At 47.1% G+C, this 21,020-nt stretch overlaps 1 protein-coding gene across 2 annotated transcripts in view; it reads left to right on the forward strand.

Annotated features, from left to right (window-relative positions):
• LOC106595231 (rho GTPase-activating protein 8) overlaps positions 1 to 21,020 on the forward strand; it is a 76,873-nt gene that overhangs the window by 11,248 nt on the left and 44,605 nt on the right. For both annotated transcript variants that reach the window (XM_082978089.1, XM_082978088.1), the window contains exon 3: positions 8,689 to 8,832. In XM_082978089.1, the coding sequence (XP_082834215.1) occupies positions 8,689 to 8,832 (144 nt within the window). The remainder of the gene's footprint in view (positions 1 to 8,688; positions 8,833 to 21,020) is intronic.

The following is a 21,020-nucleotide window of genomic DNA, read 5'->3' on the forward strand; positions in this document are numbered from 1 at the left end:
GAGGAGGAGGAGGAGAGGGAGGAGAGGGGATATGGAGGAGGAGGAGGAGGAGAGGGATATGGAGGAGGAGAGGGGATATGAAGGAGGAGGAGAGGGGAGAGGGGATATGAAGGAGGAGGAGAGGTGATATGGAGGAGGAGGAGGAGGAGTGGGATATGGAGGAGGAGGAGGAGGAGGTATATGAAGGAGGAGGACGGGTCATCTTGCTGATAAGAGGCCCAGCTCGTAATTGTATCTGGAGGGGCTTGGAGAGGGAGAGGAGGAGGAGGAGGAGGAGGAGGAGGGAAGCTGGTAGCTGGTCATTGTTAATGAACAAATCTGGGCAGGGCTTAGTGCCAGCTCCTCTCTCCCTCCTTCCTCCTCTCTCCCTCCTTCCCCCTCTCTCCCTCCTTCCTCCTCTCTGCCTCCTTCCTCCTCTCTGCCTCCTTCCTCCTCTCTGCCTCCTTCCTCCTCTCTGCCTCCTTCCTCCTCTCTGCCTCCTTCCTCCTCTCTCCCTTCTTCCTCCTCTCTCCCTCCCTCCTTCTTCCTCTCTCCCTCCTTCCTCCTCTCTCCCTCCTTCCTCCACTCTCCCTCCTTCCTCCACTCTCCCTCCTTCCTCCTCTCTCCCTCCCTCCTTCCTTCCTCCTCTCTCCCTCCCTCCTTCCTCCTCTCTCCCTCCTTCTTCCTCTCTCCCTCCTTCCTCCACTCTCCCTCCTTCCTCCACTCTCCCTCCTTCCTCCACTCTCCCTCCTTCCTCCACTCTCCCTCCTTCCTCCTCTCTCCCTTCCTCCTCTCTCCCTCCCTCCTTCCTCCTCTCTCCCTCCCTCCTTCCTCCTCCCTCCTTCCTCCTCCTCTCCCTCCTCCTCCTCTCTCTCCTCCCTCCCTCCTCTCTCCCTCCCTCCTTCCTCCTCTCTCCCTCCCTCCTCCTCCTCCCTCCTCCTCCTCCTCCCTCCCTCCTTCCTCCTCCCTCCCTCTCTCTCCTCCCTCCCTCCCTCCCTCTCTCCTCTCTCCCTCCCTCCCTCCCTCCTCTCTCCTCCCTCCCTCCTCTCCCTCCCTCCTCTCCCTCCCTCCTCTCCCTCCCTCTCTCTCCCTCCCTCTCTCTCCCTCCCTCCTCCTCCCTCCCTCTCTCTCTCTCCTCCCTCCCTCTCCTCTCTCCCTCCTCCCTCCTCTCTCTCTCCCTCCTCTCCCTCCCTCCTCCTCTCTCTCTCCTCCCTCTCTCCTCCTCTCCTCCCTCTCTCCCTCCCTCTCTCCCTCTCTCTCTCTCCCTCCCTCTCCTCCTCCCTCTCTCTCCTCCCTCCCTCTCTCTCCCTCCCTCCCTCCCTCCCTCTCTCCCTCCTCTCTCTCTCCCTCCTCCCTCCTCTCCTCTCTCTCCTCCCTCCTCTCCCTCCTCTCCCTCCCTCCCTCTCTCCCTCCTTCCTCCTCTCTCCCTCCCTCCCTCGTTCCTCATCTCTCCCTCCCTCGTTCCTCATCTCTCCCTCCCTCCTTCCTCCTCTCTCCCTCCCTCCTTCCTCCTCTCTCCCTCCCTCCTTCCTCCTCCCTCCCTCCTTCCTCCTCCTTCCCTCCTTCCTCCTCTCTGCCTCCTTCCTTCCTTCCTCCTTCCTCTCTCTCTCCTTCCTCCTCTCTGCCTCCTTCCTCCCTCTGTCTCCTTCCTCCTCTCTCTCCTTCCTCCTCTCTCCCTCCTTCCTCCTCTCTCCCTCCTTCCTCCTCTCTGCCTCCTTCCTTCCTCCTCTCTCTCTCTCTCCTTCCTCCTCTCTGCCTCCTTCCTCCTCTCTGCCTCCTTCCTCTATATCTCCTTCCTCCTCTCTGCCTCCTTCCTCCTCTCTGCCTCCTTCCTCCCTCTGCCTCCTTCCTCCTCTCTCTCCTTCCTCCTCTCTCCCTCCTTCCTCCTCTCTGCCTCCTTCCTCCTCTCTCCCTCCTTCCTCCTCTCTCCCCCCCTCCTTCCTCCTCTCTCCCTCCCTCCTTCCTCCTCTCTGCCAAGCCAAGGACTGGGAGGTCATCTGGCCGAGTGTTAGCTGCTTACCATTCCGTCACACCACTTCAAGGAAAACCAAGCAGCTGGAAAGTACCTAGAATATCAACACGTCTTTGATGTTTTTTGTGACCACAGCTGACTGTGTTCTCCTTCCAATGTTTATTCCTGGAAGGAGGATCGTTAAGAATATTCTCCCCATTCCACAGTTAGTCCACTAGTTAGACTGAGCCGTTCCACAGTTAGTCCAGTAGTTAGACTGAGCCGTTCCACAGTTAGTCCATTAGTTAGACTGAGCCGTTCCACAGTTAGTCCACTAGTTAGACTGAGCCGTTCCACAGTTAGTCCATTAGTTAGACTGAGCAGTAGTCTCCCCATTCCACAGTTAGTCCAGTAGTTAGACTGAGCCGTTCCACAGTTAGTCCACTAGTTAGACTGAGCCGTTCCACAGTTAGTCCATTAGTTAGACTGAGCAGTTCCACAGTTAGTCCATTAGTTAGACTGAGCCGTTCCACAGTTAGTCCATTAGTTAGACTGAGCAGTAGTCTCCCCATTCCACAGTTAGTCCACTAGTTAGACTGAGCCGTTCCACAGTTAGTCCACTAGTTAGACTGAGCCGTTCCACAGTTAGTCCATTAGTTAGACTGAGCAGTAGTCTCCCCATTCCACAGTTAGTCCACTAGTTAGACTGAGCCGTTCCACAGTTAGTCCACTAGTTAGACTGAGCCGTTCCACAGTTAGTCCACTAGTTAGACTGAGCCGTTCCACAGTTAGTCCACTAGTTAGACTGAGCCGTTCCACAGTTAGTCCACTAGTTAGACTGAGCAGTAGTCTCCCCATTCCACAGTTAGTCCACTAGTTAGACTGAGCCGTTCCACAGTTAGTCCACTAGTTAGACTGAGCCGTTCCACAGTTAGTCCACTAGTTAGACTGAGCCGTTCCACAGTTAGTCCACTAGTTAGACTGAGCCGTTCCACAGTTAGTCCACTAGTTAGACTGAACAGTAGTCTCCCCATTCCACAGTTAGTCCACTAGTTAGACTGAGCCGTTCCACAGTTAGTCCACTAGTTAGACTGAGCCGTTCCACAGTTAGTCCACTAGTTAGACTGAGCCGTTCCACAGTTAGTCCACTAGTTAGACTGAGCAGTAGTCTCCCCATTCCACAGTTAGTCCACTAGTTAGACTGAGCCGTTCCACAGTTAGTCCACTAGTTAGACTGAGCCGTTCCACAGTTAGTCCACTAGTTAGACTGAGCCGTTCCACAGTTAGTCCATTAGTTAGACTGAGCCGTTCCACAGTTAGTCCATTAGTTTGACTGAGCCGTTCCACAGTTAGTCCACTAGTTAGACTGAGCCGTTCCACAGTTAGTCCATTAGTTTGACTGAGCCGTTCCACAGTTAGTCCACTAGTTAGACTGAGCCGTTCCACAGTTAGTCCACTAGTTAGACTGAGCCGTTCCACAGTTAGTCCATTAGTTAGACTGAGCCGTTCCACAGTTAGTCCATTAGTTAGACTGAGCAGTAGTCTCCCCATTCCACAGTTAGTCCACTAGTTAGACTGAACAGTAGTGTTGAGACCTGTATTGTTGTTGGAACTATCCCGGTAGACATTATGAGACCAGAAGATTAAATGGTCTCATTGTCCCCCAGAATAAACAACAGAGAACTCTGGGTAGCTTTTCCCAACATCGGCTCACTATATATATATCAGTACACTACACTTGACAAGGGCCCTTAGGGCTCTGCTCATAAGTAGTCTCCTCTATAGCGAAATAGGGTGTCATTTGGGACACAATCAGTAATTGTGGTTTCCTTCCCTCTGGACCGCCGGGCAGAGCAGGGTAAACACCCATCTAGATTAGGACACAGTTTCCAGTCTCTGTTTTGGTAATTTTTTCTCTTTTTAATCCTTTTTTTTTGTTTTCTGTGGATTATCAGTTTTTCGGTTGGCGGAAACAGCAACGGACAGGAAAGACCCAACACGACCCAGGAAGTGGATGTGAATTTATAGAGGAGAGATTTATATGGTTGTTATATATTATTGTTATTAATCAAAATGTTTAGACGGGAATGGGCCCATAACCTAGTCAGTAGTCTGTAGTCTGTACAGGACTAGTTATGTGTCGTTGAAGTGATGTCATAACCTAGTCACTAGTCGGTAGTCTGTACAGGACTAGTTATGTGTCGTTGAAGTGATGTCATAACCTAGTCACTAGTCGGTAGTCTGTACAGGACTAGTTATGTGTCGTTGAAGTGATGTCATAACCTAGTCAGTAGTAGTAGTCTGTACAGGACTAGTTATGTGTTGTTGAAGTGATGTCATAACCTAGTCACTAGTCGGTAGTCTGTACAGGACTAGTTATGTGTCATTAAAGTGATGTCATAACCTAGTCGGTAGTCTGTACAGGACTAGTTATGTGTCGTTGAAGTGATGTCATAACCTAGTCACTAGTCTGTACAGGACTAGTTATGTGTCGTTGAAGTGATGTCATAACCTAGTCAGTAGTAGTAGTCTGTACAGGACTAGTTATGTGTCGTTGAAGTGATGTCATAACCTAGTCACTAGTCGGTAGTCTGTACAGGACTAGTTATGTGTCGTTGAAGTGATGTCATAACCTAGTCAGTAGTAGTAGTCTGTACAGGACTAGTTATGTGTCGTTGAAGTGATGTCATAACCTAGTCATAACCTAGTAATCCTTCTAACCCCCCCCTTAAAAGATTTAGATGCACTATTGTAAAGTGGTTGTTCCACTGGATATTATAAGGTGAATGCACCAATTTGTAAGTCGCTCTGGATAAGAGCGTCTGCTAAATGACTAAAATGTAAAATGTAAAATGTAGTCACTAGTCGGTAGTCTGTACAGGACTAGTTATGTGTCATTGAAGTGATGTCATAACCTAGTCAGTAGTCTGTACAGGACTAGTTATGTGTCGTTGAAGTGATGTCATAACCTAGTCACTAGTCTGTACAGGACTAGTTATGTGTCGTTGAAGTGATGTCATAACCTAGTCAGTAGTAGTAGTCTGTACAGGACTAGTTATGTGTCGTTGAAGTGATGTCATAACCTAGTCACTAGTCGGTAGTCTGTACAGGACTAGTTATGTGTCATTGAAGTGATGTCATAACCTAGTCGGTAGTCTGTACAGGACTAGTTATGTGTCGTTGAAGTGATGTCATAACCTAGTCACTAGTCTGTACAGGACTAGTTATGTGTCATTGAAGTGATGTCATAACCTAGTCGGTAGTCTGTACAGGACTAGTTATGTGTCGTTGAAGTGACGTCATAACCTAGTCACTAGTCAGTAGTCTGTACAGGACTAGTTATGTGTCGTTGAAGTGATGTCATAACCTAGTCACTAGTCAGTAGTCTGTACAGGACTAGTTATGTGTCGTTGAAGTGATGTCATAACCTAGTCACTAGTCGGTAGTCTGTACAGGACTAGTTATGTGTCGTTGAAGTGACGTCATAACCTAGTCAGTAGTCTGTACAGGACTAGTTATGTGTCGTTGAAGTGACGTCATAACCTAGTCACTAGTCAGTACAGGACTAGTTATGTGTCGTTGAAGTGATGTCATAACCTAGTCACTAGTCAGTACACGACTAGTTATGTGTCGTTGAAGTGATGTAATAACCTAGTCAGTAGTCGGTAGTCTGTACAGGACTAGTTATGTGTCGTTGAAGTGACGTCATAACCTAGTCACTAGTCAGTACAGGACTAGTTATGTGTCGTTGAAGTGATGTCATAACCTAGTCACTAGTCAGTACACGACTAGTTATGTGTCGTTGAAGTGATGTAATAACCTAGTCAGTAGTCGGTAGTCTGTACAGGACTAGTTATGTGTCGTTGAAGTGACGTCATAACCTAGTCACTAGTCTGTACAGGACTAGTTATGTGTCGTTGAAGTGACGTAATAACCTAGTCAGTAGTCGGTAGTCTGTACAGGACTAGTTATGTGTCGTTGAAGTGACGTAATAACCTAGTCAGTAGTCGGTAGTCTGTACAGGACTAGTTATGTGTCGTTGAAGTGACGTAATAACCTAGTCAGGTGTAGTCGGTAGTCTGTACAGGACTAGTTATGTGTCGTTGAAGTGACGTAATAACCTAGTCAGTAGTCACTAGTCAGTACAGGACTAGTTATGTGTCGTATTTTGAAAGAACAGCATGTATAACATTGTCATCAACCTCCTCAGTGTGCTACAGAACAACACTGACGTTTACCATCTACTTTTTTGGGTTCAACATGGCTGTTTAATCAAGGTGTAGTGCTATCCGGGATCCCTGGGATGTCCATATCCTAAATCCTAATCCTAATCCATTGCCCTATACAATCCAGTACATTCTTTTAGCCTGATTCTGTCTCGGGTTTTCGCTCTCAAAAATCACTATTTAAAAATAAAGAAATAAATTGTAATAGAAAAACAACTAAATTGAAGCACTTTGACAGCTGCTAATGTAGAAAAAATACTTTATATAAATAAATCTGATCTACCAGAAGGTTTCTCATTTACAATCGTTGTTAACGGCTAGACAGCGGTCTGTACACACGGGGACATTCTCGTTGTCTCTTCGGTAAATTGTAGGAAATGAAATCACTAATGCATTCTGTTCATGTCTTATGATAAACTCGGGCAAATTTAATACATTTTCAATACATTTAGTTGATTCCCTATTGAGTTCAATACATTTAGTTCGATTCCCTATTGAGTTCAATACATTTAGTTGATTCCCTACTGAGTTCAATACATTTAGTTGATTCCCTACTGAGTTCAATACATTTAGTTGATTCCCTACTGAGTTCAATACATTTAGTTGATTCCCTACTGAGTTCAATACATTTAGTTGATTCCCTATTGAGTTCAATACATTTAGTTGATTCCCTATTGAGTTCAATACATTTAGTTGATTCCCTATTGAGTTCAATACATTTAGTTGATTCCCTATTGAGTTCAATACATTTAGTTGATTCCCTATTGAGTTCAATACATTTAGTTGATTCCCTACTGAGTTCAATACATTTAGTTGATTCCCTACTGAGTTCAATACATTTAGTTGATTCCCTATTGAGTTCAATACATTTAGTTCGATTCCCTACTGAGTTCAATACATTTAGTTCGATTCCCTACTGAGTTCAATACATTTAGTTGATTCCCTATTGAGTTCAATACATTTAGTTCGATTCCCTACTGAGTTCAATACATTTAGTTGATTCCCTACTGAGTTCAATACATTTAGTTGATTCCCTATTGAGTTCAATACATTTAGTTCGATTCCCTACTGAGTTCAATACATTTAGTTCGATTCCCTACTGAGTTCAATACATTTAGTTGACTCCCTATTGAGTTCAATACATTTAGTTGATTCCCTACTGAGTTCAATACATTTAGTTGATTCCCTATTGAGTTCAATACATTTAGTTGACTCCCTATTGAGTTCAATACATTTAGTTGACTCCCTATTGAGTTCAATACATTTAGTTGACTCCCTACTGAGTTCAATACATTTAGTTGACTCCCTACTGAGTTCAATACATTTAGTTGATTCCCTACTGAGTTCAATACATTTAGTTGACTCCCTATTGAGTTCAATACATTTAGTTGACTCCCTATTGAGTTCAATACATTTAGTTGACTCCCTATTGAGTTCAATAAATTTAGTTGACTCCCTATTGAGTTCAATACATTTAGTTCGATTCCCTATTGAGTTCAATACATTTAGTTCGATTCCCTACTGAGTTCAGTAGATTTTTGAATATTGTTGAATTCCGTTTTATTTTCTGGATTCTGTGACTCCGTCCGCGTTCTCCGAATGACGTATTTTATAGAGCCCTGCTAACCTTAACCATTTTAAATGGGTTAGGGACGTCCCGAGGATCCCAGAGCCCTGCTAACCTTAACCATTTCAAATGGGTTAGGGACGTCCCGAGGATCCCAGAGCCCTGCTAACCTTAACCATTTTAAATGGGTTAGGGACGTCCCGAGGATCCCAGAGCCCTGCTAACCTTAACCATTTTAAATGGGTTAGGGACGTCCCGAGGATCCCAGAGCCCTGCTAACCTTAACCATTTTAAATGGGTTAGGGACGTCCCGAGGATCCCAGAGCCCTGCTAACCTTAACCATTTTAAACGGGTTAGGGACGTCCCGAGGATCCCAGAGCCCTGCTAACCTTAACCATTTTAAACGGGTTAGGGACGTCCCGAGGATCCCAGAGCCCTGCTAACCTTAACCATTTTAAACGGGTTAGGGACGTCCCGAGGATCCCAGAGCCCTGCTAACCTTAACCATTTTAAATGGGTTAGGGACGTCCCGAGGATCCCAGAGCCCTGCTAACCTTAACCATTTTAAACGGGTTAGGGACGTCCCGAGGATCCCAGAGCCCTGCTAACCTTAACCATTTTAAATGGGTTAGGGACGTCCCGAGGATCCCAGAGCCCTGCTAACCTTAACCATTTTAAATGGGTTAGGGACGTCCCGAGGATCCCAGAGCCCTGCTAACCTGAACCATTTTAAATGGGTTAGGGACGTCCCGAGGATCCCAGAGCCCTGCTAACCTTAACCATTTTAAATGGGTTAGGGACGTCCCGAGGATCCCAGAGCCCTGCTAACCTTAACCATTTTAAATGGGTTAGGGACGTCCCGAGGATCCCATCAACCGCAGTAGTCTACAGAGAAGGCCTAAGACTGGTACTGCAACATGGCCCGTTTTGGTGTAACAATGCGACCCTCTATTTGTCTCCTCAGAGCTGCAGAAGGAGGAAGATGAGGAACAGGGTCGTCACAGCTACCGTCCGGATCGCCCTCCACCCCCACGTAGAGTCAGCTTCAGCCAGGACACCTCTCACCCCTACTACGATGTGGCTCGACACGGGATCCTCCAGGTCACAGGTAACCAGGACACCTCTCACCCCTACTACGATGTGGCTCGACACGGGATCCTCCAGGTCACAGGTAACCAGGACACCTCCTACTACGATGTGGCTCGACACGGGATCCTCCAGGTAACCAGGACACCTCCTACTACGATGTGGCTCGACACGGGATCCTCCAGGTAACCAGGACACCCCCTACTACGATGTGGCTCGACACGGGATCCTCCAGGTCACAGGTAACCAGGACACCTCCTACTACGATGTGGCTCGACACGGGATCCTCCAGGTAACCAGGACACCTCCTACTACGATGTGGCTCGACACGGGATCCTCCAGGTAACCAGGACACCCCCTACTACGATGTGGCTCGACACGGGATCCTCCAGGTCACAGGTAAACAGGACACCCCCTACTCGACACGGGATCCTCCAGGTCACAGGTAAACAGGACAACCCCTACTACGATGTGGCTCGACACGGGATCCTCCAGGTCACAGGTAAACAGGACACCTCCTACTACGATGTGGCTCGACACGGGATCGTCCAGGTCACAGGTAACCAGGACACCTCCTACTACGATGTGGCTCGACACGGGATCCTCCAGGTCACAGGTAACCAGGACACCTCCTACTACGATGTGGCTCGACACGGGATCCTCCAGGTCACAGGTAAATAGGACACCTCCTACTACGATGTGGCTCGACACGGGATCCTCCAGGTCACAGGTAAACAGGACACCCCCTACTACGATGTGGCTCGACACGGGATCCTCCAGGTAACCAGGACACCCCCTACTACGATGTGGCTCGACACGGGATCCTCCAGGTCACAGGTAAACAGGACACCCCCTACTACGATGTGGCTCGACACGGGATCCTCCAGGTAACCAGGACACCTCCTACTACGATGTGGCTCGACACGGGATCCTCCAGGTCACAGGTAACCAGGACACCTCCTACTACGATGTGGCTCGACACGGGATCCTCCAGGTAACCAGGACACCCCCTACTACGATGTGGCTCGACACGGGATCCTCCAGGTCACAGGTAACCAGGACACCTCCTACTACGATGTGGCTCGACACGGGATCCTCCAGGTCACAGGTAACCAGGACACCTCCTACTACGATGTGGCTCGACACGGGATCCTCCAGGTCACAGGTAAACAGGACACCTCCTACTATGATGTGGCTCGACACGGGATCCTCCAGGTCACAGGTAAACAGGACACCCCCTACTACGATGTGGCTCGACACGGGATCCTCCAGGTCACAGGTAAACAGGACACCTCCTACTACGATGTGGCTCGACACGGGATCCTCCAGGTCACAGGTAACCAGGACACCTCCTACTACGATGTGGCTCGACACGGGATCCTCCAGGTAAACAGGACACCTCCTACTACGATGTGGCTCGACACGGGATCCTCCAGGTCACAGGTAAACAGGACACCTCCTACTACGATGTGGCTCGACACGGGATCCTCCAGGTAAACAGGACACCTCCTACTACGATGTGGCTCGACACGGGATCCTCCAGGTCACAGGTAACCAGGACACCTCCTACTACGATGTGGCTCGACACGGGATCCTCCAGGTCACAGGTAAACAGGACACCTCCTACTACGATGTGGCTCGACACGGGATCCTCCAGGTCACAGGTAAACAGGACACCTCCTACTACGATGTGGGTCGACACGGGATCCTCCAGGTCACAGGTAAACAGGACACCCCCTACTACGATGTGGCTCGACACGGGATCCTCCAGGTCACAGGTAACCAGGACACCTCCTACTACGATGTGGCTCGACACGGGATCCTCCAGGTCACAGGACACCTCCTACTACGATGTGGCTCGACACGGGATCCTCCAGGTCACAGGTAAACAGGACACCTCCTACTACGATGTGGCTCGACACGGGATCCTCCAGGTAGTCCTAACGTGATCCTGATGTGGTTATGTCATATGGCTGTGGGCTACTACACTAGTTCATTTAGCAGGTCCTGATGTGGTTATGTCATATGGCTGTGGACTACTACACTAGTTCATTTAGCAGGTCCTGATGTGGTTATGTCATATGGCTGTGGACTACTACACTAGTTCATTTAACAGGTCCTGATGTGGTTATGTCATATGGCTGTGGGGCTACACTAGTTCATTTAGCAGGTCCTGATGTGGTTATGTCATATGGCTGTGGGGCTACACTAGTTCATTTAGCAGGTCCTGATGTGGTTATGTCATATGGCTGTGGGGCTACTACACTAGTTCATTTAGCAGGTCCTGATGTGGTTATGTCATATGGCTGTGGGGCTACACTAGTTCATTTAGCAGGTCCTGATGTGGTTATGTCATATGGCTGTGGGGCTACACTAGTTCATTTAGCAGGTCCTGATGTGGTTATGTCATATGGCTGTGGGGCTACACTAGTTCATTTAGCAGGTCCTGATGTGGTTATGTCATATGGCTGTGGAGCTACACTAGTTCATTTAGCAGGTCCTGATGTGGTTATGTCATATGGCTGTGGGGCTACACTAGTTCATTTAGCAGGTCCTGATGTGGTTATGTCATATGGCTGTGGGCTACTACACTAGTTCATTTAGCAGGTCCTGATGTGGTTATGTCATATGGCTGTGGGCTACACTAGTTCATTTAGCAGGTCCTGATGTGGTTATGTCATATGGCTGTGGGCTACTACACTAGTTCATTTAGCAGGTCCTGATGTGGTTATGTCATATGGCTGTGGGGCTACACTAGTTCATTTAGCAGGTCCTGATGTGGTTATGTCATATGGCTGTGGGCTACACTAGTTCATTTAGCAGGTCCTGATGTGGTTATGTCATATGGCTGTGGGCACTACACTAGTTCATTTAGCAGGTCCTGATGTGGTTATGTCATATGGCTGTGGGGCTACACTAGTTCATTTAGCAGGTCCTGATGTGGTTATGTCATATGGCTGTGGGCTACTACACTAGTTCATTTAGCAGGTCCTGATGTGGTTATGTCATATGGCTGTGGGCTACTACACTAGTTCATTTAGCAGGTCCTGATGTGGTTATGTCATATGGCTGTGGGCTACTACACTAGTTCATTTAGCAGGTCCTGATGTGGTTATGTCATATGGCTGTGGGCTACTACACTAGTTCATTTAGCAGGTCCTGATGTGGTTATGTCATATGGCTGTGGGCTACTACACTAGTTCATTTAGCAGGTCCTGATGTGGTTATGTCATATGGCTGTGGGGCTACACTAGTTCATTTAGCAGGTCCTGATGTGGTTATGTCATATGGCTGTGGGCGCTACACTAGTTCATTTAGCAGGTCCTGATGTGGTTATGTCATATGGCTGTGGGCTACTACACTAGTTCATTTAGCAGGTCCTGATGTGGTTATGTCATATGGCTGTGGGCACTACACTAGTTCATTTAGCAGGTCCTGATGTGGTTATGTCATATGGCTGTGGGCTACTACACTAGTTCATTTAGCAGGTCCTGATGTGGTTATGTCATATGGCTGTGGGCTACTACACTAGTTCATTTAGCAGGTCCTGATGTGGTTATGTCATATGGCTGTGGGGCTACACTAGTTCATTTAGCAGGTCCTGATGTGGTTATGTCATATGGCTGTGGGCTACTACACTAGTTCATTTAGCAGGTCCTGATGTGGTTATGTCATATGGCTGTGGGGCTACACTAGTTCATTTAGCAGGTCCTGATGTGGTTATGTCATATGGCTGTGGGGCTACACTAGTTCATTTAGCAGGTCCTGATGTGGTTATGTCATATGGCTGTGGGGCTACACTAGTTCATTTAGCAGGTCCTGATGTGGTTATGTCATATGGCTGTGGGCGACTACACTAGTTCATTTAGCAGGTCCTGATGTGGTTATGTCATATGGCTGTGGGGCTACACTAGTTCATTTAGCAGGTCCTGATGTGGTTATGTCATATGGCTGTGGGGCTACACTAGTTCATTTAGCAGGTCCTGATGTGGTTATGTCATATGGCTGTGGGCTACTACACTAGTTCATTTAGCAGGTCCTGATGTGGTTATGTCATATGGCTGTGGGGCTACACTAGTTCATTTAGCAGGTCCTGATGTGGTTATGTCATATGGCTGTGGGGCTACACTAGTTCATTTAGCAGGTCCTGATGTGGTTATGTCATATGGCTGTGGGCTACTACACTAGTTCATTTAGCAGGTCCTGATGTGGTTATGTCATATGGCTGTGGGCTACTACACTAGTTCATTTAGCAGGTCCTGATGTGGTTATGTCATATGGCTGTGGGCTACTACACTAGTTCATTTAGCAGGTCCTGATGTGGTTATGTCATATGGCTGTGGGGCTACACTAGTTCATTTAGCAGGTCCTGATGTGGTTATGTCATATGGCTGTGGGGCTACACTAGTTCATTTAGCAGGTCCTGATGTGGTTATGTCATATGGCTGTGGGCTACTACACTAGTTCATTTAGCAGGTCCTGATGTGGTTATGTCATATGGCTGTGGGGACTACACTAGTTCATTTAGCAGGTCCTGATGTGGTTATGTCATATGGCTGTGGGCTACTACACTAGTTCATTTAGCAGGTCCTGATGTGGTTATGTCATATGGCTGTGGGCTACTACACTAGTTCATTTAGCAGGTCCTGATGTGGTTATGTCATATGGCTGTGGGGCTACACTAGTTCATTTAGCAGGTCCTGATGTGGTTATGTCATATGGCTGTGGGCTACTACACTAGTTCATTTAGCAGGTCCTGATGTGGTTATGTCATATGGCTGTGGGGCTACACTAGTTCATTTAGCAGGTCCTGATGTGGTTATGTCATATGGCTGTGGGCTACTACACTAGTTCATTTAGCAGGTCCTGATGTGGTTATGTCATATGGCTGTGGGGCTACACTAGTTCATTTAGCAGGTCCTGATGTGGTTATGTCATATGGCTGTGGGGCTACACTAGTTCATTTAGCAGGTCCTGATGTGGTTATGTCATATGGCTGTGGGGCTACACTAGTTCATTTAGCAGGTCCTGATGTGGTTATGTCATATGGCTGTGGGGCTACACTAGTTCATTTAGCAGGTCCTGATGTGGTTATGTCATATGGCTGTGGGCTACTACACTAGTTCATTTAGCAGGTCCTGATGTGGTTATGTCATATGGCTGTGGGGCTACACTAGTTCATTTAGCAGGTCCTGATGTGGTTATGTCATATGGCTGTGGGCTACTACACTAGTTCATTTAGCAGGTCCTGATGTGGTTATGTCATATGGCTGTGGGGCTACACTAGTTCATTTAGCAGGTCCTGATGTGGTTATGTCATATGGCTGTGGGACTACACTAGTTCATTTAGCAGGTCCTGATGTGGTTATGTCATATGGCTGTGGGGCTACACTAGTTCATTTAGCAGGTCCTGATGTGGTTATGTCATATGGCTGTGGGGCTACACTAGTTCATTTAGCAGGTCCTGATGTGGTTATGTCATATGGCTGTGGGCTACACTAGTTCATTTAGCAGGTCCTGATGTGGTTATGTCATATGGCTGTGGGCTACTACACTAGTTCATTTAGCAGGTCCTGATGTGGTTATGTCATATGGCTGTGGGACTACACTAGTTCATTTAGCAGGTCCTGATGTGGTTATGTCATATGGCTGTGGGGCTACACTAGTTCATTTAGCAGGTCCTGATGTGGTTATGTCATATGGCTGTGGGGCTACACTAGTTCATTTAGCAGGTCCTGATGTGGTTATGTCATATGGCTGTGGGGCTACACTAGTTCATTTAGCAGGTCCTGATGTGGTTATGTCATATGGCTGTGGGGCTACACTAGTTCATTTAGCAGGTCCTGATGTGGTTATGTCATATGGCTGTGGGGCTACACTAGTTCATTTAGCAGGTCCTGATGTGGTTATGTCATATGGCTGTGGGCTACTACACTAGTTCATTTAGCAGGTCCTGATGTGGTTATGTCATATGGCTGTGGGCTACTACACTAGTTCATTTAGCAGGTCCTGATGTGGTTATGTCATATGGCTGTGGGCTACTACACTAGTTCATTTAGCAGGTCCTGATGTGGTTATGTCATATGGCTGTGGGCTACTACACTAGTTCATTTAGCAGGTCCTGATGTGGTTATGTCATATGGCTGTGGGCTACTACACTAGTTCATTTAGCAGGTCCTGATGTGGTTATGTCATATGGCTGTGGGGCTACACTAGTTCATTTAGCAGGTCCTGATGTGGTTATGTCATATGGCTGTGGGGCTACACTAGTTCATTTAGCAGGTCCTGATGTGGTTATGTCATATGGCTGTGGGCTACTACACTAGTTCATTTAGCAGGTCCTGATGTGGTTATGTCATATGGCTGTGGGCTACTACACTAGTTCATTTAGCAGGTCCTGATGTGGTTATGTCATATGGCTGTGGGCTACTACACTAGTTCATTTAGCAGGTCCTGATGTGGTTATGTCATATGGCTGTGGGCTACTACACTAGTTCATTTAGCAGGTCCTGATGTGGTTATGTCATATGGCTGTGGGGCTACACTAGTTCATTTAGCAGGTCCTGATGTGGTTATGTCATATGGCTGTGGGGCTACACTAGTTCATTTAGCAGGTCCTGATGTGGTTATGTCATATGGCTGTGGGGCTACACTAGTTCATTTAGCAGGTCCTGATGTGGTTATGTCATATGGCTGTGGACTACTACACTAGTTCATTTAGCAGGTCCTGATGTGGTTATGTCATATGGCTGTGGGCTACTACACTAGTTCATTTAGCAGGTCCTGATGTGGTTATGTCATATGGCTGTGGGCTACTACACTAGTTCATTTAGCAGGTCCTGATGTGGTTATGTCATATGGCTGTGGGGCTACACTAGTTCATTTAGCAGGTCCTGATGTGGTTATGTCATATGGCTGTGGAGCTACACTAGTTCATTTAGCAGGTCCTGATGTGGTTATGTCATATGGCTGTGGGGCTACACTAGTTCATTTAGCAGGTCCTGATGTGGTTATGTCATATGGCTGTGGGCTACTACACTAGTTCATTTAGCAGGTCCTGATGTGGTTATGTCATATGGCTGTGGGGCTACACTAGTTCATTTAGCAGGTCCTGATGTGGTTATGTCATATGGCTGTGGGGCTACACTAGTTCATTTAGCAGGTCCTGATGTGGTTATGTCATATGGCTGTGGGGCTACACTAGTTCATTTAGCAGGTCCTGATGTGGTTATGTCATATGGCTGTGGGCTACTACACTAGTTCATTTAGCAGGTCCTGATGTGGTTATGTCATATGGCTGTGGGCTACTACACTAGTTCATTTAGCAGGTCCTGATGTGGTTATGTCATATGGCTGTGGGGCTACACTAGTTCATTTAGCAGGTCCTGATGTGGTTATGTCATATGGCTGTGGGGCTACACTAGTTCATTTAGCAGGTCCTGATGTGGTTATGTCATATGGCTGTGGGCTACTACACTAGTTCATTTAGCAGGTCCTGATGTGGTTATGTCATATGGCTGTGGGCTACTACACTAGTTCATTTAGCAGGTCCTGATGTGGTTATGTCATATGGCTGTGGGCTACTACACTAGTTCATTTAGCAGGTCCTGATGTGGTTATGTCATATGGCTGTGGGCTACTACACTAGTTCATTTAGCAGGTCCTGATGTGGTTATGTCATATGGCTGTGGGGCTACACTAGTTCATTTAGCAGGTCCTGATGTGGTTATGTCATATGGCTGTGGGCTACTACACTAGTTCATTTAGCAGGTCCTGATGTGGTTATGTCATATGGCTGTGGGCTACTACACTAGTTCATTTAGCAGGTCCTGATGTGGTTATGTCATATGGCTGTGGGCTACTACACTAGTTCATTTAGCAGGTCCTGATGTGGTTATGTCATATGGCTGTGGGGCTACACTAGTTCATTTAGCAGGTCCTGATGTGGTTATGTCATATGGCTGTGGGGCTACACTAGTTCATTTAGCAGGTCCTGATGTGGTTATGTCATATGGCTGTGGGCTACTACACTAGTTCATTTAGCAGGTCCTGATGTGGTTATGTCATATGGCTGTGGGCTACTACACTAGTTCATTTAGCAGGTCCTGATGTGGTTATGTCATATGGCTGTGGGCTACTACACTAGTTCATTTAGCAGGTCCTGATGTGGTTATGTCATATGGCTGTGGGGCTACACTAGTTCATTTAGCAGGTCCTGATGTGGTTATGTCATATGGCTGTGGGGCTACACTAGTTCATTTAGCAGGTCCTGATGTGGTTATGTCATATGGCTGTGGGCTACTACACTAGTTCATTTAGCAGGTCCTGATGTGGTTATGTCATATGGCTGTGGGCTACTACACTAGTTCATTTAGCAGGTCCTGATGTGGTTATGTCATATGGCTGTGGGCTACTACACTAGTTCATTTAGCAGGTCCTGATGTGGTTATGTCATATGGCTGTGGGGCTACACTAGTTCATTTAGCAGGTCCTGATGTGGTTATGTCATATGGCTGTGGGGCTACACTAGTTCATTTAGCAGGTCCTGATGTGGTTATGTCATATGGCTGTGGGGCTACACTAGTTCATTTAGCAGGTCCTGATGTGGTTATGTCATATGGCTGTGGGCTACTACACTAGTTCATTTAGCAGGTCCTGATGTGGTTATGTCATATGGCTGTGGGCTACTACACTAGTTCATTTAGCAGGTCCTGATGTGGTTATGTCATATGGCTGTGGGCTACTACACTAGTTCATTTAGCAGGTCCTGATGTGGTTATGTCATATGGCTGTGGGGCTACACTAGTTCATTTAGCAGGTCCTGATGTGGTTATGTCATATGGCTGTGGGCTACTACACTAGTTCATTTAGCAGGTCCTGATGTGGTTATGTCATATGGCTGTGGGGCTACACTAGTTCATTTAGCAGGTCCTGATGTGGTTATGTCATATGGCTGTGGGGACTACACTAGTTCATTTAGCAGGTCCTGATGTGGTTATGTCATATGGCTGTGGGCTACTACACTAGTTCATTTAGCAGGTCCTGATGTGGTTATGTCATATGGCTGTGGGGCTACACTAGTTCATTTAGCAGGTCCTGATGTGGTTATGTCATATGGCTGTGGGCTACTACACTAGTTCATTTAGCAGGTCCTGATGTGGTTATGTCATATGGCTGTGGGGCTACACTAGTTCATTTAGCAGGTCCTGATGTGGTTATGTCATATGGCTGTGGGGCTACACTAGTTCATTTAGCAGGTCCTGATGTGGTTATGTCATATGGCTGTGGGCTACTACACTAGTTCATTTAGCAGGTCCTGATGTGGTTATGTCATATGGCTGTGGGGCTACTACACTAGTTCATTTAGCAGGTCCTGATGTGGTTATGTCATATGGCTGTGGGCTACTACACTAGTTCATTTAGCAGGTCCTGATGTGGTTATGTCATATGGCTGTGGGGCTACACTAGTTCATTTAGCAGGTCCTGATGTGGTTATGTCATATGGCTGTGGGGCTACACTAGTTCATTTAGCAGGTCCTGATGTGGTTATGTCATATGGCTGTGGGCTACTACACTAGTTCATTTAGCAGGTCCTGATGTGGTTATGTCATATGGCTGTGGGCTACTACACTAGTTCATTTAGCAGGTCCTGATGTGGTTATGTCATATGGCTGTGGGGCTACACTAGTTCATTTAGCAGGTCCTGATGTGGTTATGTCATATGGCTGTGGAGCTACACTAGTTCATTTAGCAGGTCCTGATGTGGTTATGTCATATGGCTGTGGGGCTACACTAGTTCATTTAGCAGGTCCTGATGTGGTTATGTCATATGGCTGTGGGCTACTACACTAGTTCATTTAGCAGGTCCTGATGTGGTTATGTCATATGGCTGTGGGGCTACACTAGTTCATTTAGCAGGTCCTGATGTGGTTATGTCATATGGCTGTGGGACTACACTAGTTCATTTAGCAGGTCCTGATGTGGTTATGTCATATGGCTGTGGAGCTACACTAGTTCATTTAGCAGGTCCTGATGTGGTTATGTCATATGGCTGTGGGGCTACACTAGTTCATTTAGCAGGTCCTGATGTGGTTATGTCATATGGCTGTGGGCTACTACACTAGTTCATTTAGCAGGTCCTGATGTGGTTATGTCATATGGCTGTGGGGCTACACTAGTTCATTTAGCAGGTCCTGATGTGGTTATGTCATATGGCTGTGGGCTACTACACTAGTTCATTTAGCAGGTCCTGATGTGGTTATGTCATATGGCTGTGGGGCTACACTAGTTCATTTAGCAGGTCCTGATGTGGTTATGTCATATGGCTGTGGGCTACTACACTAGTTCATTTAGCAGGTCCTGATGTGGTTATGTCATATGGCTGTGGGGCTACACTAGTTCATTTAGCAGGTCCTGATGTGGTTATGTCATATGGCTGTGGGGCTACACTAGTTCATTTAGCAGGTCCTGATGTGGTTATGTCATATGGCTGTGGGGCTACACTAGTTCATTTAGCAGGTCCTGATGTGGTTATGTCATATGGCTGTGGGGCTACACTAGTTCATTTAGCAGGTCCTGATGTGGTTATGTCATATGGCTGTGGGGTACTACACTAGTTCATTTAGCAGGTCCTGATGTGGTTATGTCATATGGCTGTGGGCTACTACACTAGTTCATTTAGCAGGTCCTGATGTGGTTATGTCATATGGCTGTGGGCTACTACACTAGTTCATTTAGCAGGTCCTGATGTGGTTATGTCATATGGCTGTGGGGCTACACTAGTTCATTTAGCAGGTCCTGATGTGGTTATGTCATATGGCTGTGGGGCTACACTAGTTCATTTAGCAGGTCCTGATGTGGTTATGTCATATGGCTGTGGGGCTACACTAGTTCATTTAGCAGGTCCTGATGTGGTTATGTCATATGGCTGTGGGCTACTACACTAGTTCATTTAGCAGGTCCTGATGTGGTTATGTCATATGGCTGTGGGCTACTACACTAGTTCATTTAGCAGGTCCTGATGTGGTTATGTCATATGGCTGTGGGCTACTACACTAGTTCATTTAGCAGGTCCTGATGTGGTTATGTCATATGGCTGTGGGGCTACACTAGTTCATTTAGCAGGTCCTGATGTGGTTATGTCATATGGCTGTGGGCTACTACACTAGTTCATTTAGCAGGTCCTGATGTGGTTATGTCATATGGCTGTGGGCTACTACACTAGTTCATTTAGCAGGTCCTGATGTGGTTATGTCATATGGCTGTGGGCCTACACTAGTTCATTTAGCAGGTCCTGATGTGGTTATGTCATATGGCTGTGGGCGCTACACTAGTTCATTTAGCAGGTCCTGATGTGGTTATGTCATATGGCTGTGGGGCTACACTAGTTCATTTAGCAGGTCCTGATGTGGTTATGTCATATGGCTGTGGGGCTACACTAGTTCATTTAGCAGGTCCTGATGTGGTTATGTCATATGGCTGTGGGGCTACACTAGTTCATTTAGCAGGTCCTGATGTGGTTATGTCATATGGCTGTGGGGCTACACTAGTTCATTTAGCAGGTCCTGATGTGGTTATGTCATATGGCTGTGGGGCTACACTAGTTCATTTAGCAGGTCCTGATGTGGTTATGTCATATGGCTGTGGGGCTACACTAGTTCATTTAGCAGGTCCTGATGTGGTTATGTCATATGGCTGTGGGGCTACACTAGTTCATTTAGCAGGTCCTGATGTGGTTATGTCATATGGCTGTGGGCTACTACACTAGTTCATTTAGCAGGTCCTGATGTGGTTATGTCATATGGCTGTGGGGCTACACTAGTTCATTTAGCAGGTCCTGATGTGGTTATGTCATATGGCTGTGGGCTACTACACTAGTTCATTTAGCAGGTCCTGATGTGGTTATGTCATATGGCTGTGGGCTACTACACTAGTTCATTTAGCAGGTCCTGATGTGGTTATGTCATATGGCTGTGGGCTACTACACTAGTTCATTTAGCAGGTCCTGATGTGGTTATGTCATATGGCTGTGGGCACTACACTAGTTCATTTAGCAGGTCCTGATGTGGTTATGTCATATGGCTGTGGGCTACTACACTAGTTCATTTAGCAGGTCCTGATGTGGTTATGTCATATGGCTGTGGGCTACTACACTAGTTCATTTAGCAGGTCCTGATGTGGTTATGTCATATGGCTGTGGGGCTACACTAG

The sequence above is a fragment of the Salmo salar genome, chromosome 07 (assembly GCF_965601325.2).
Source record: "Salmo salar chromosome 07, fSalSal1, whole genome shotgun sequence".
NCBI classification, from domain to species: domain Eukaryota; kingdom Metazoa; phylum Chordata; class Actinopteri; order Salmoniformes; family Salmonidae; genus Salmo; species Salmo salar.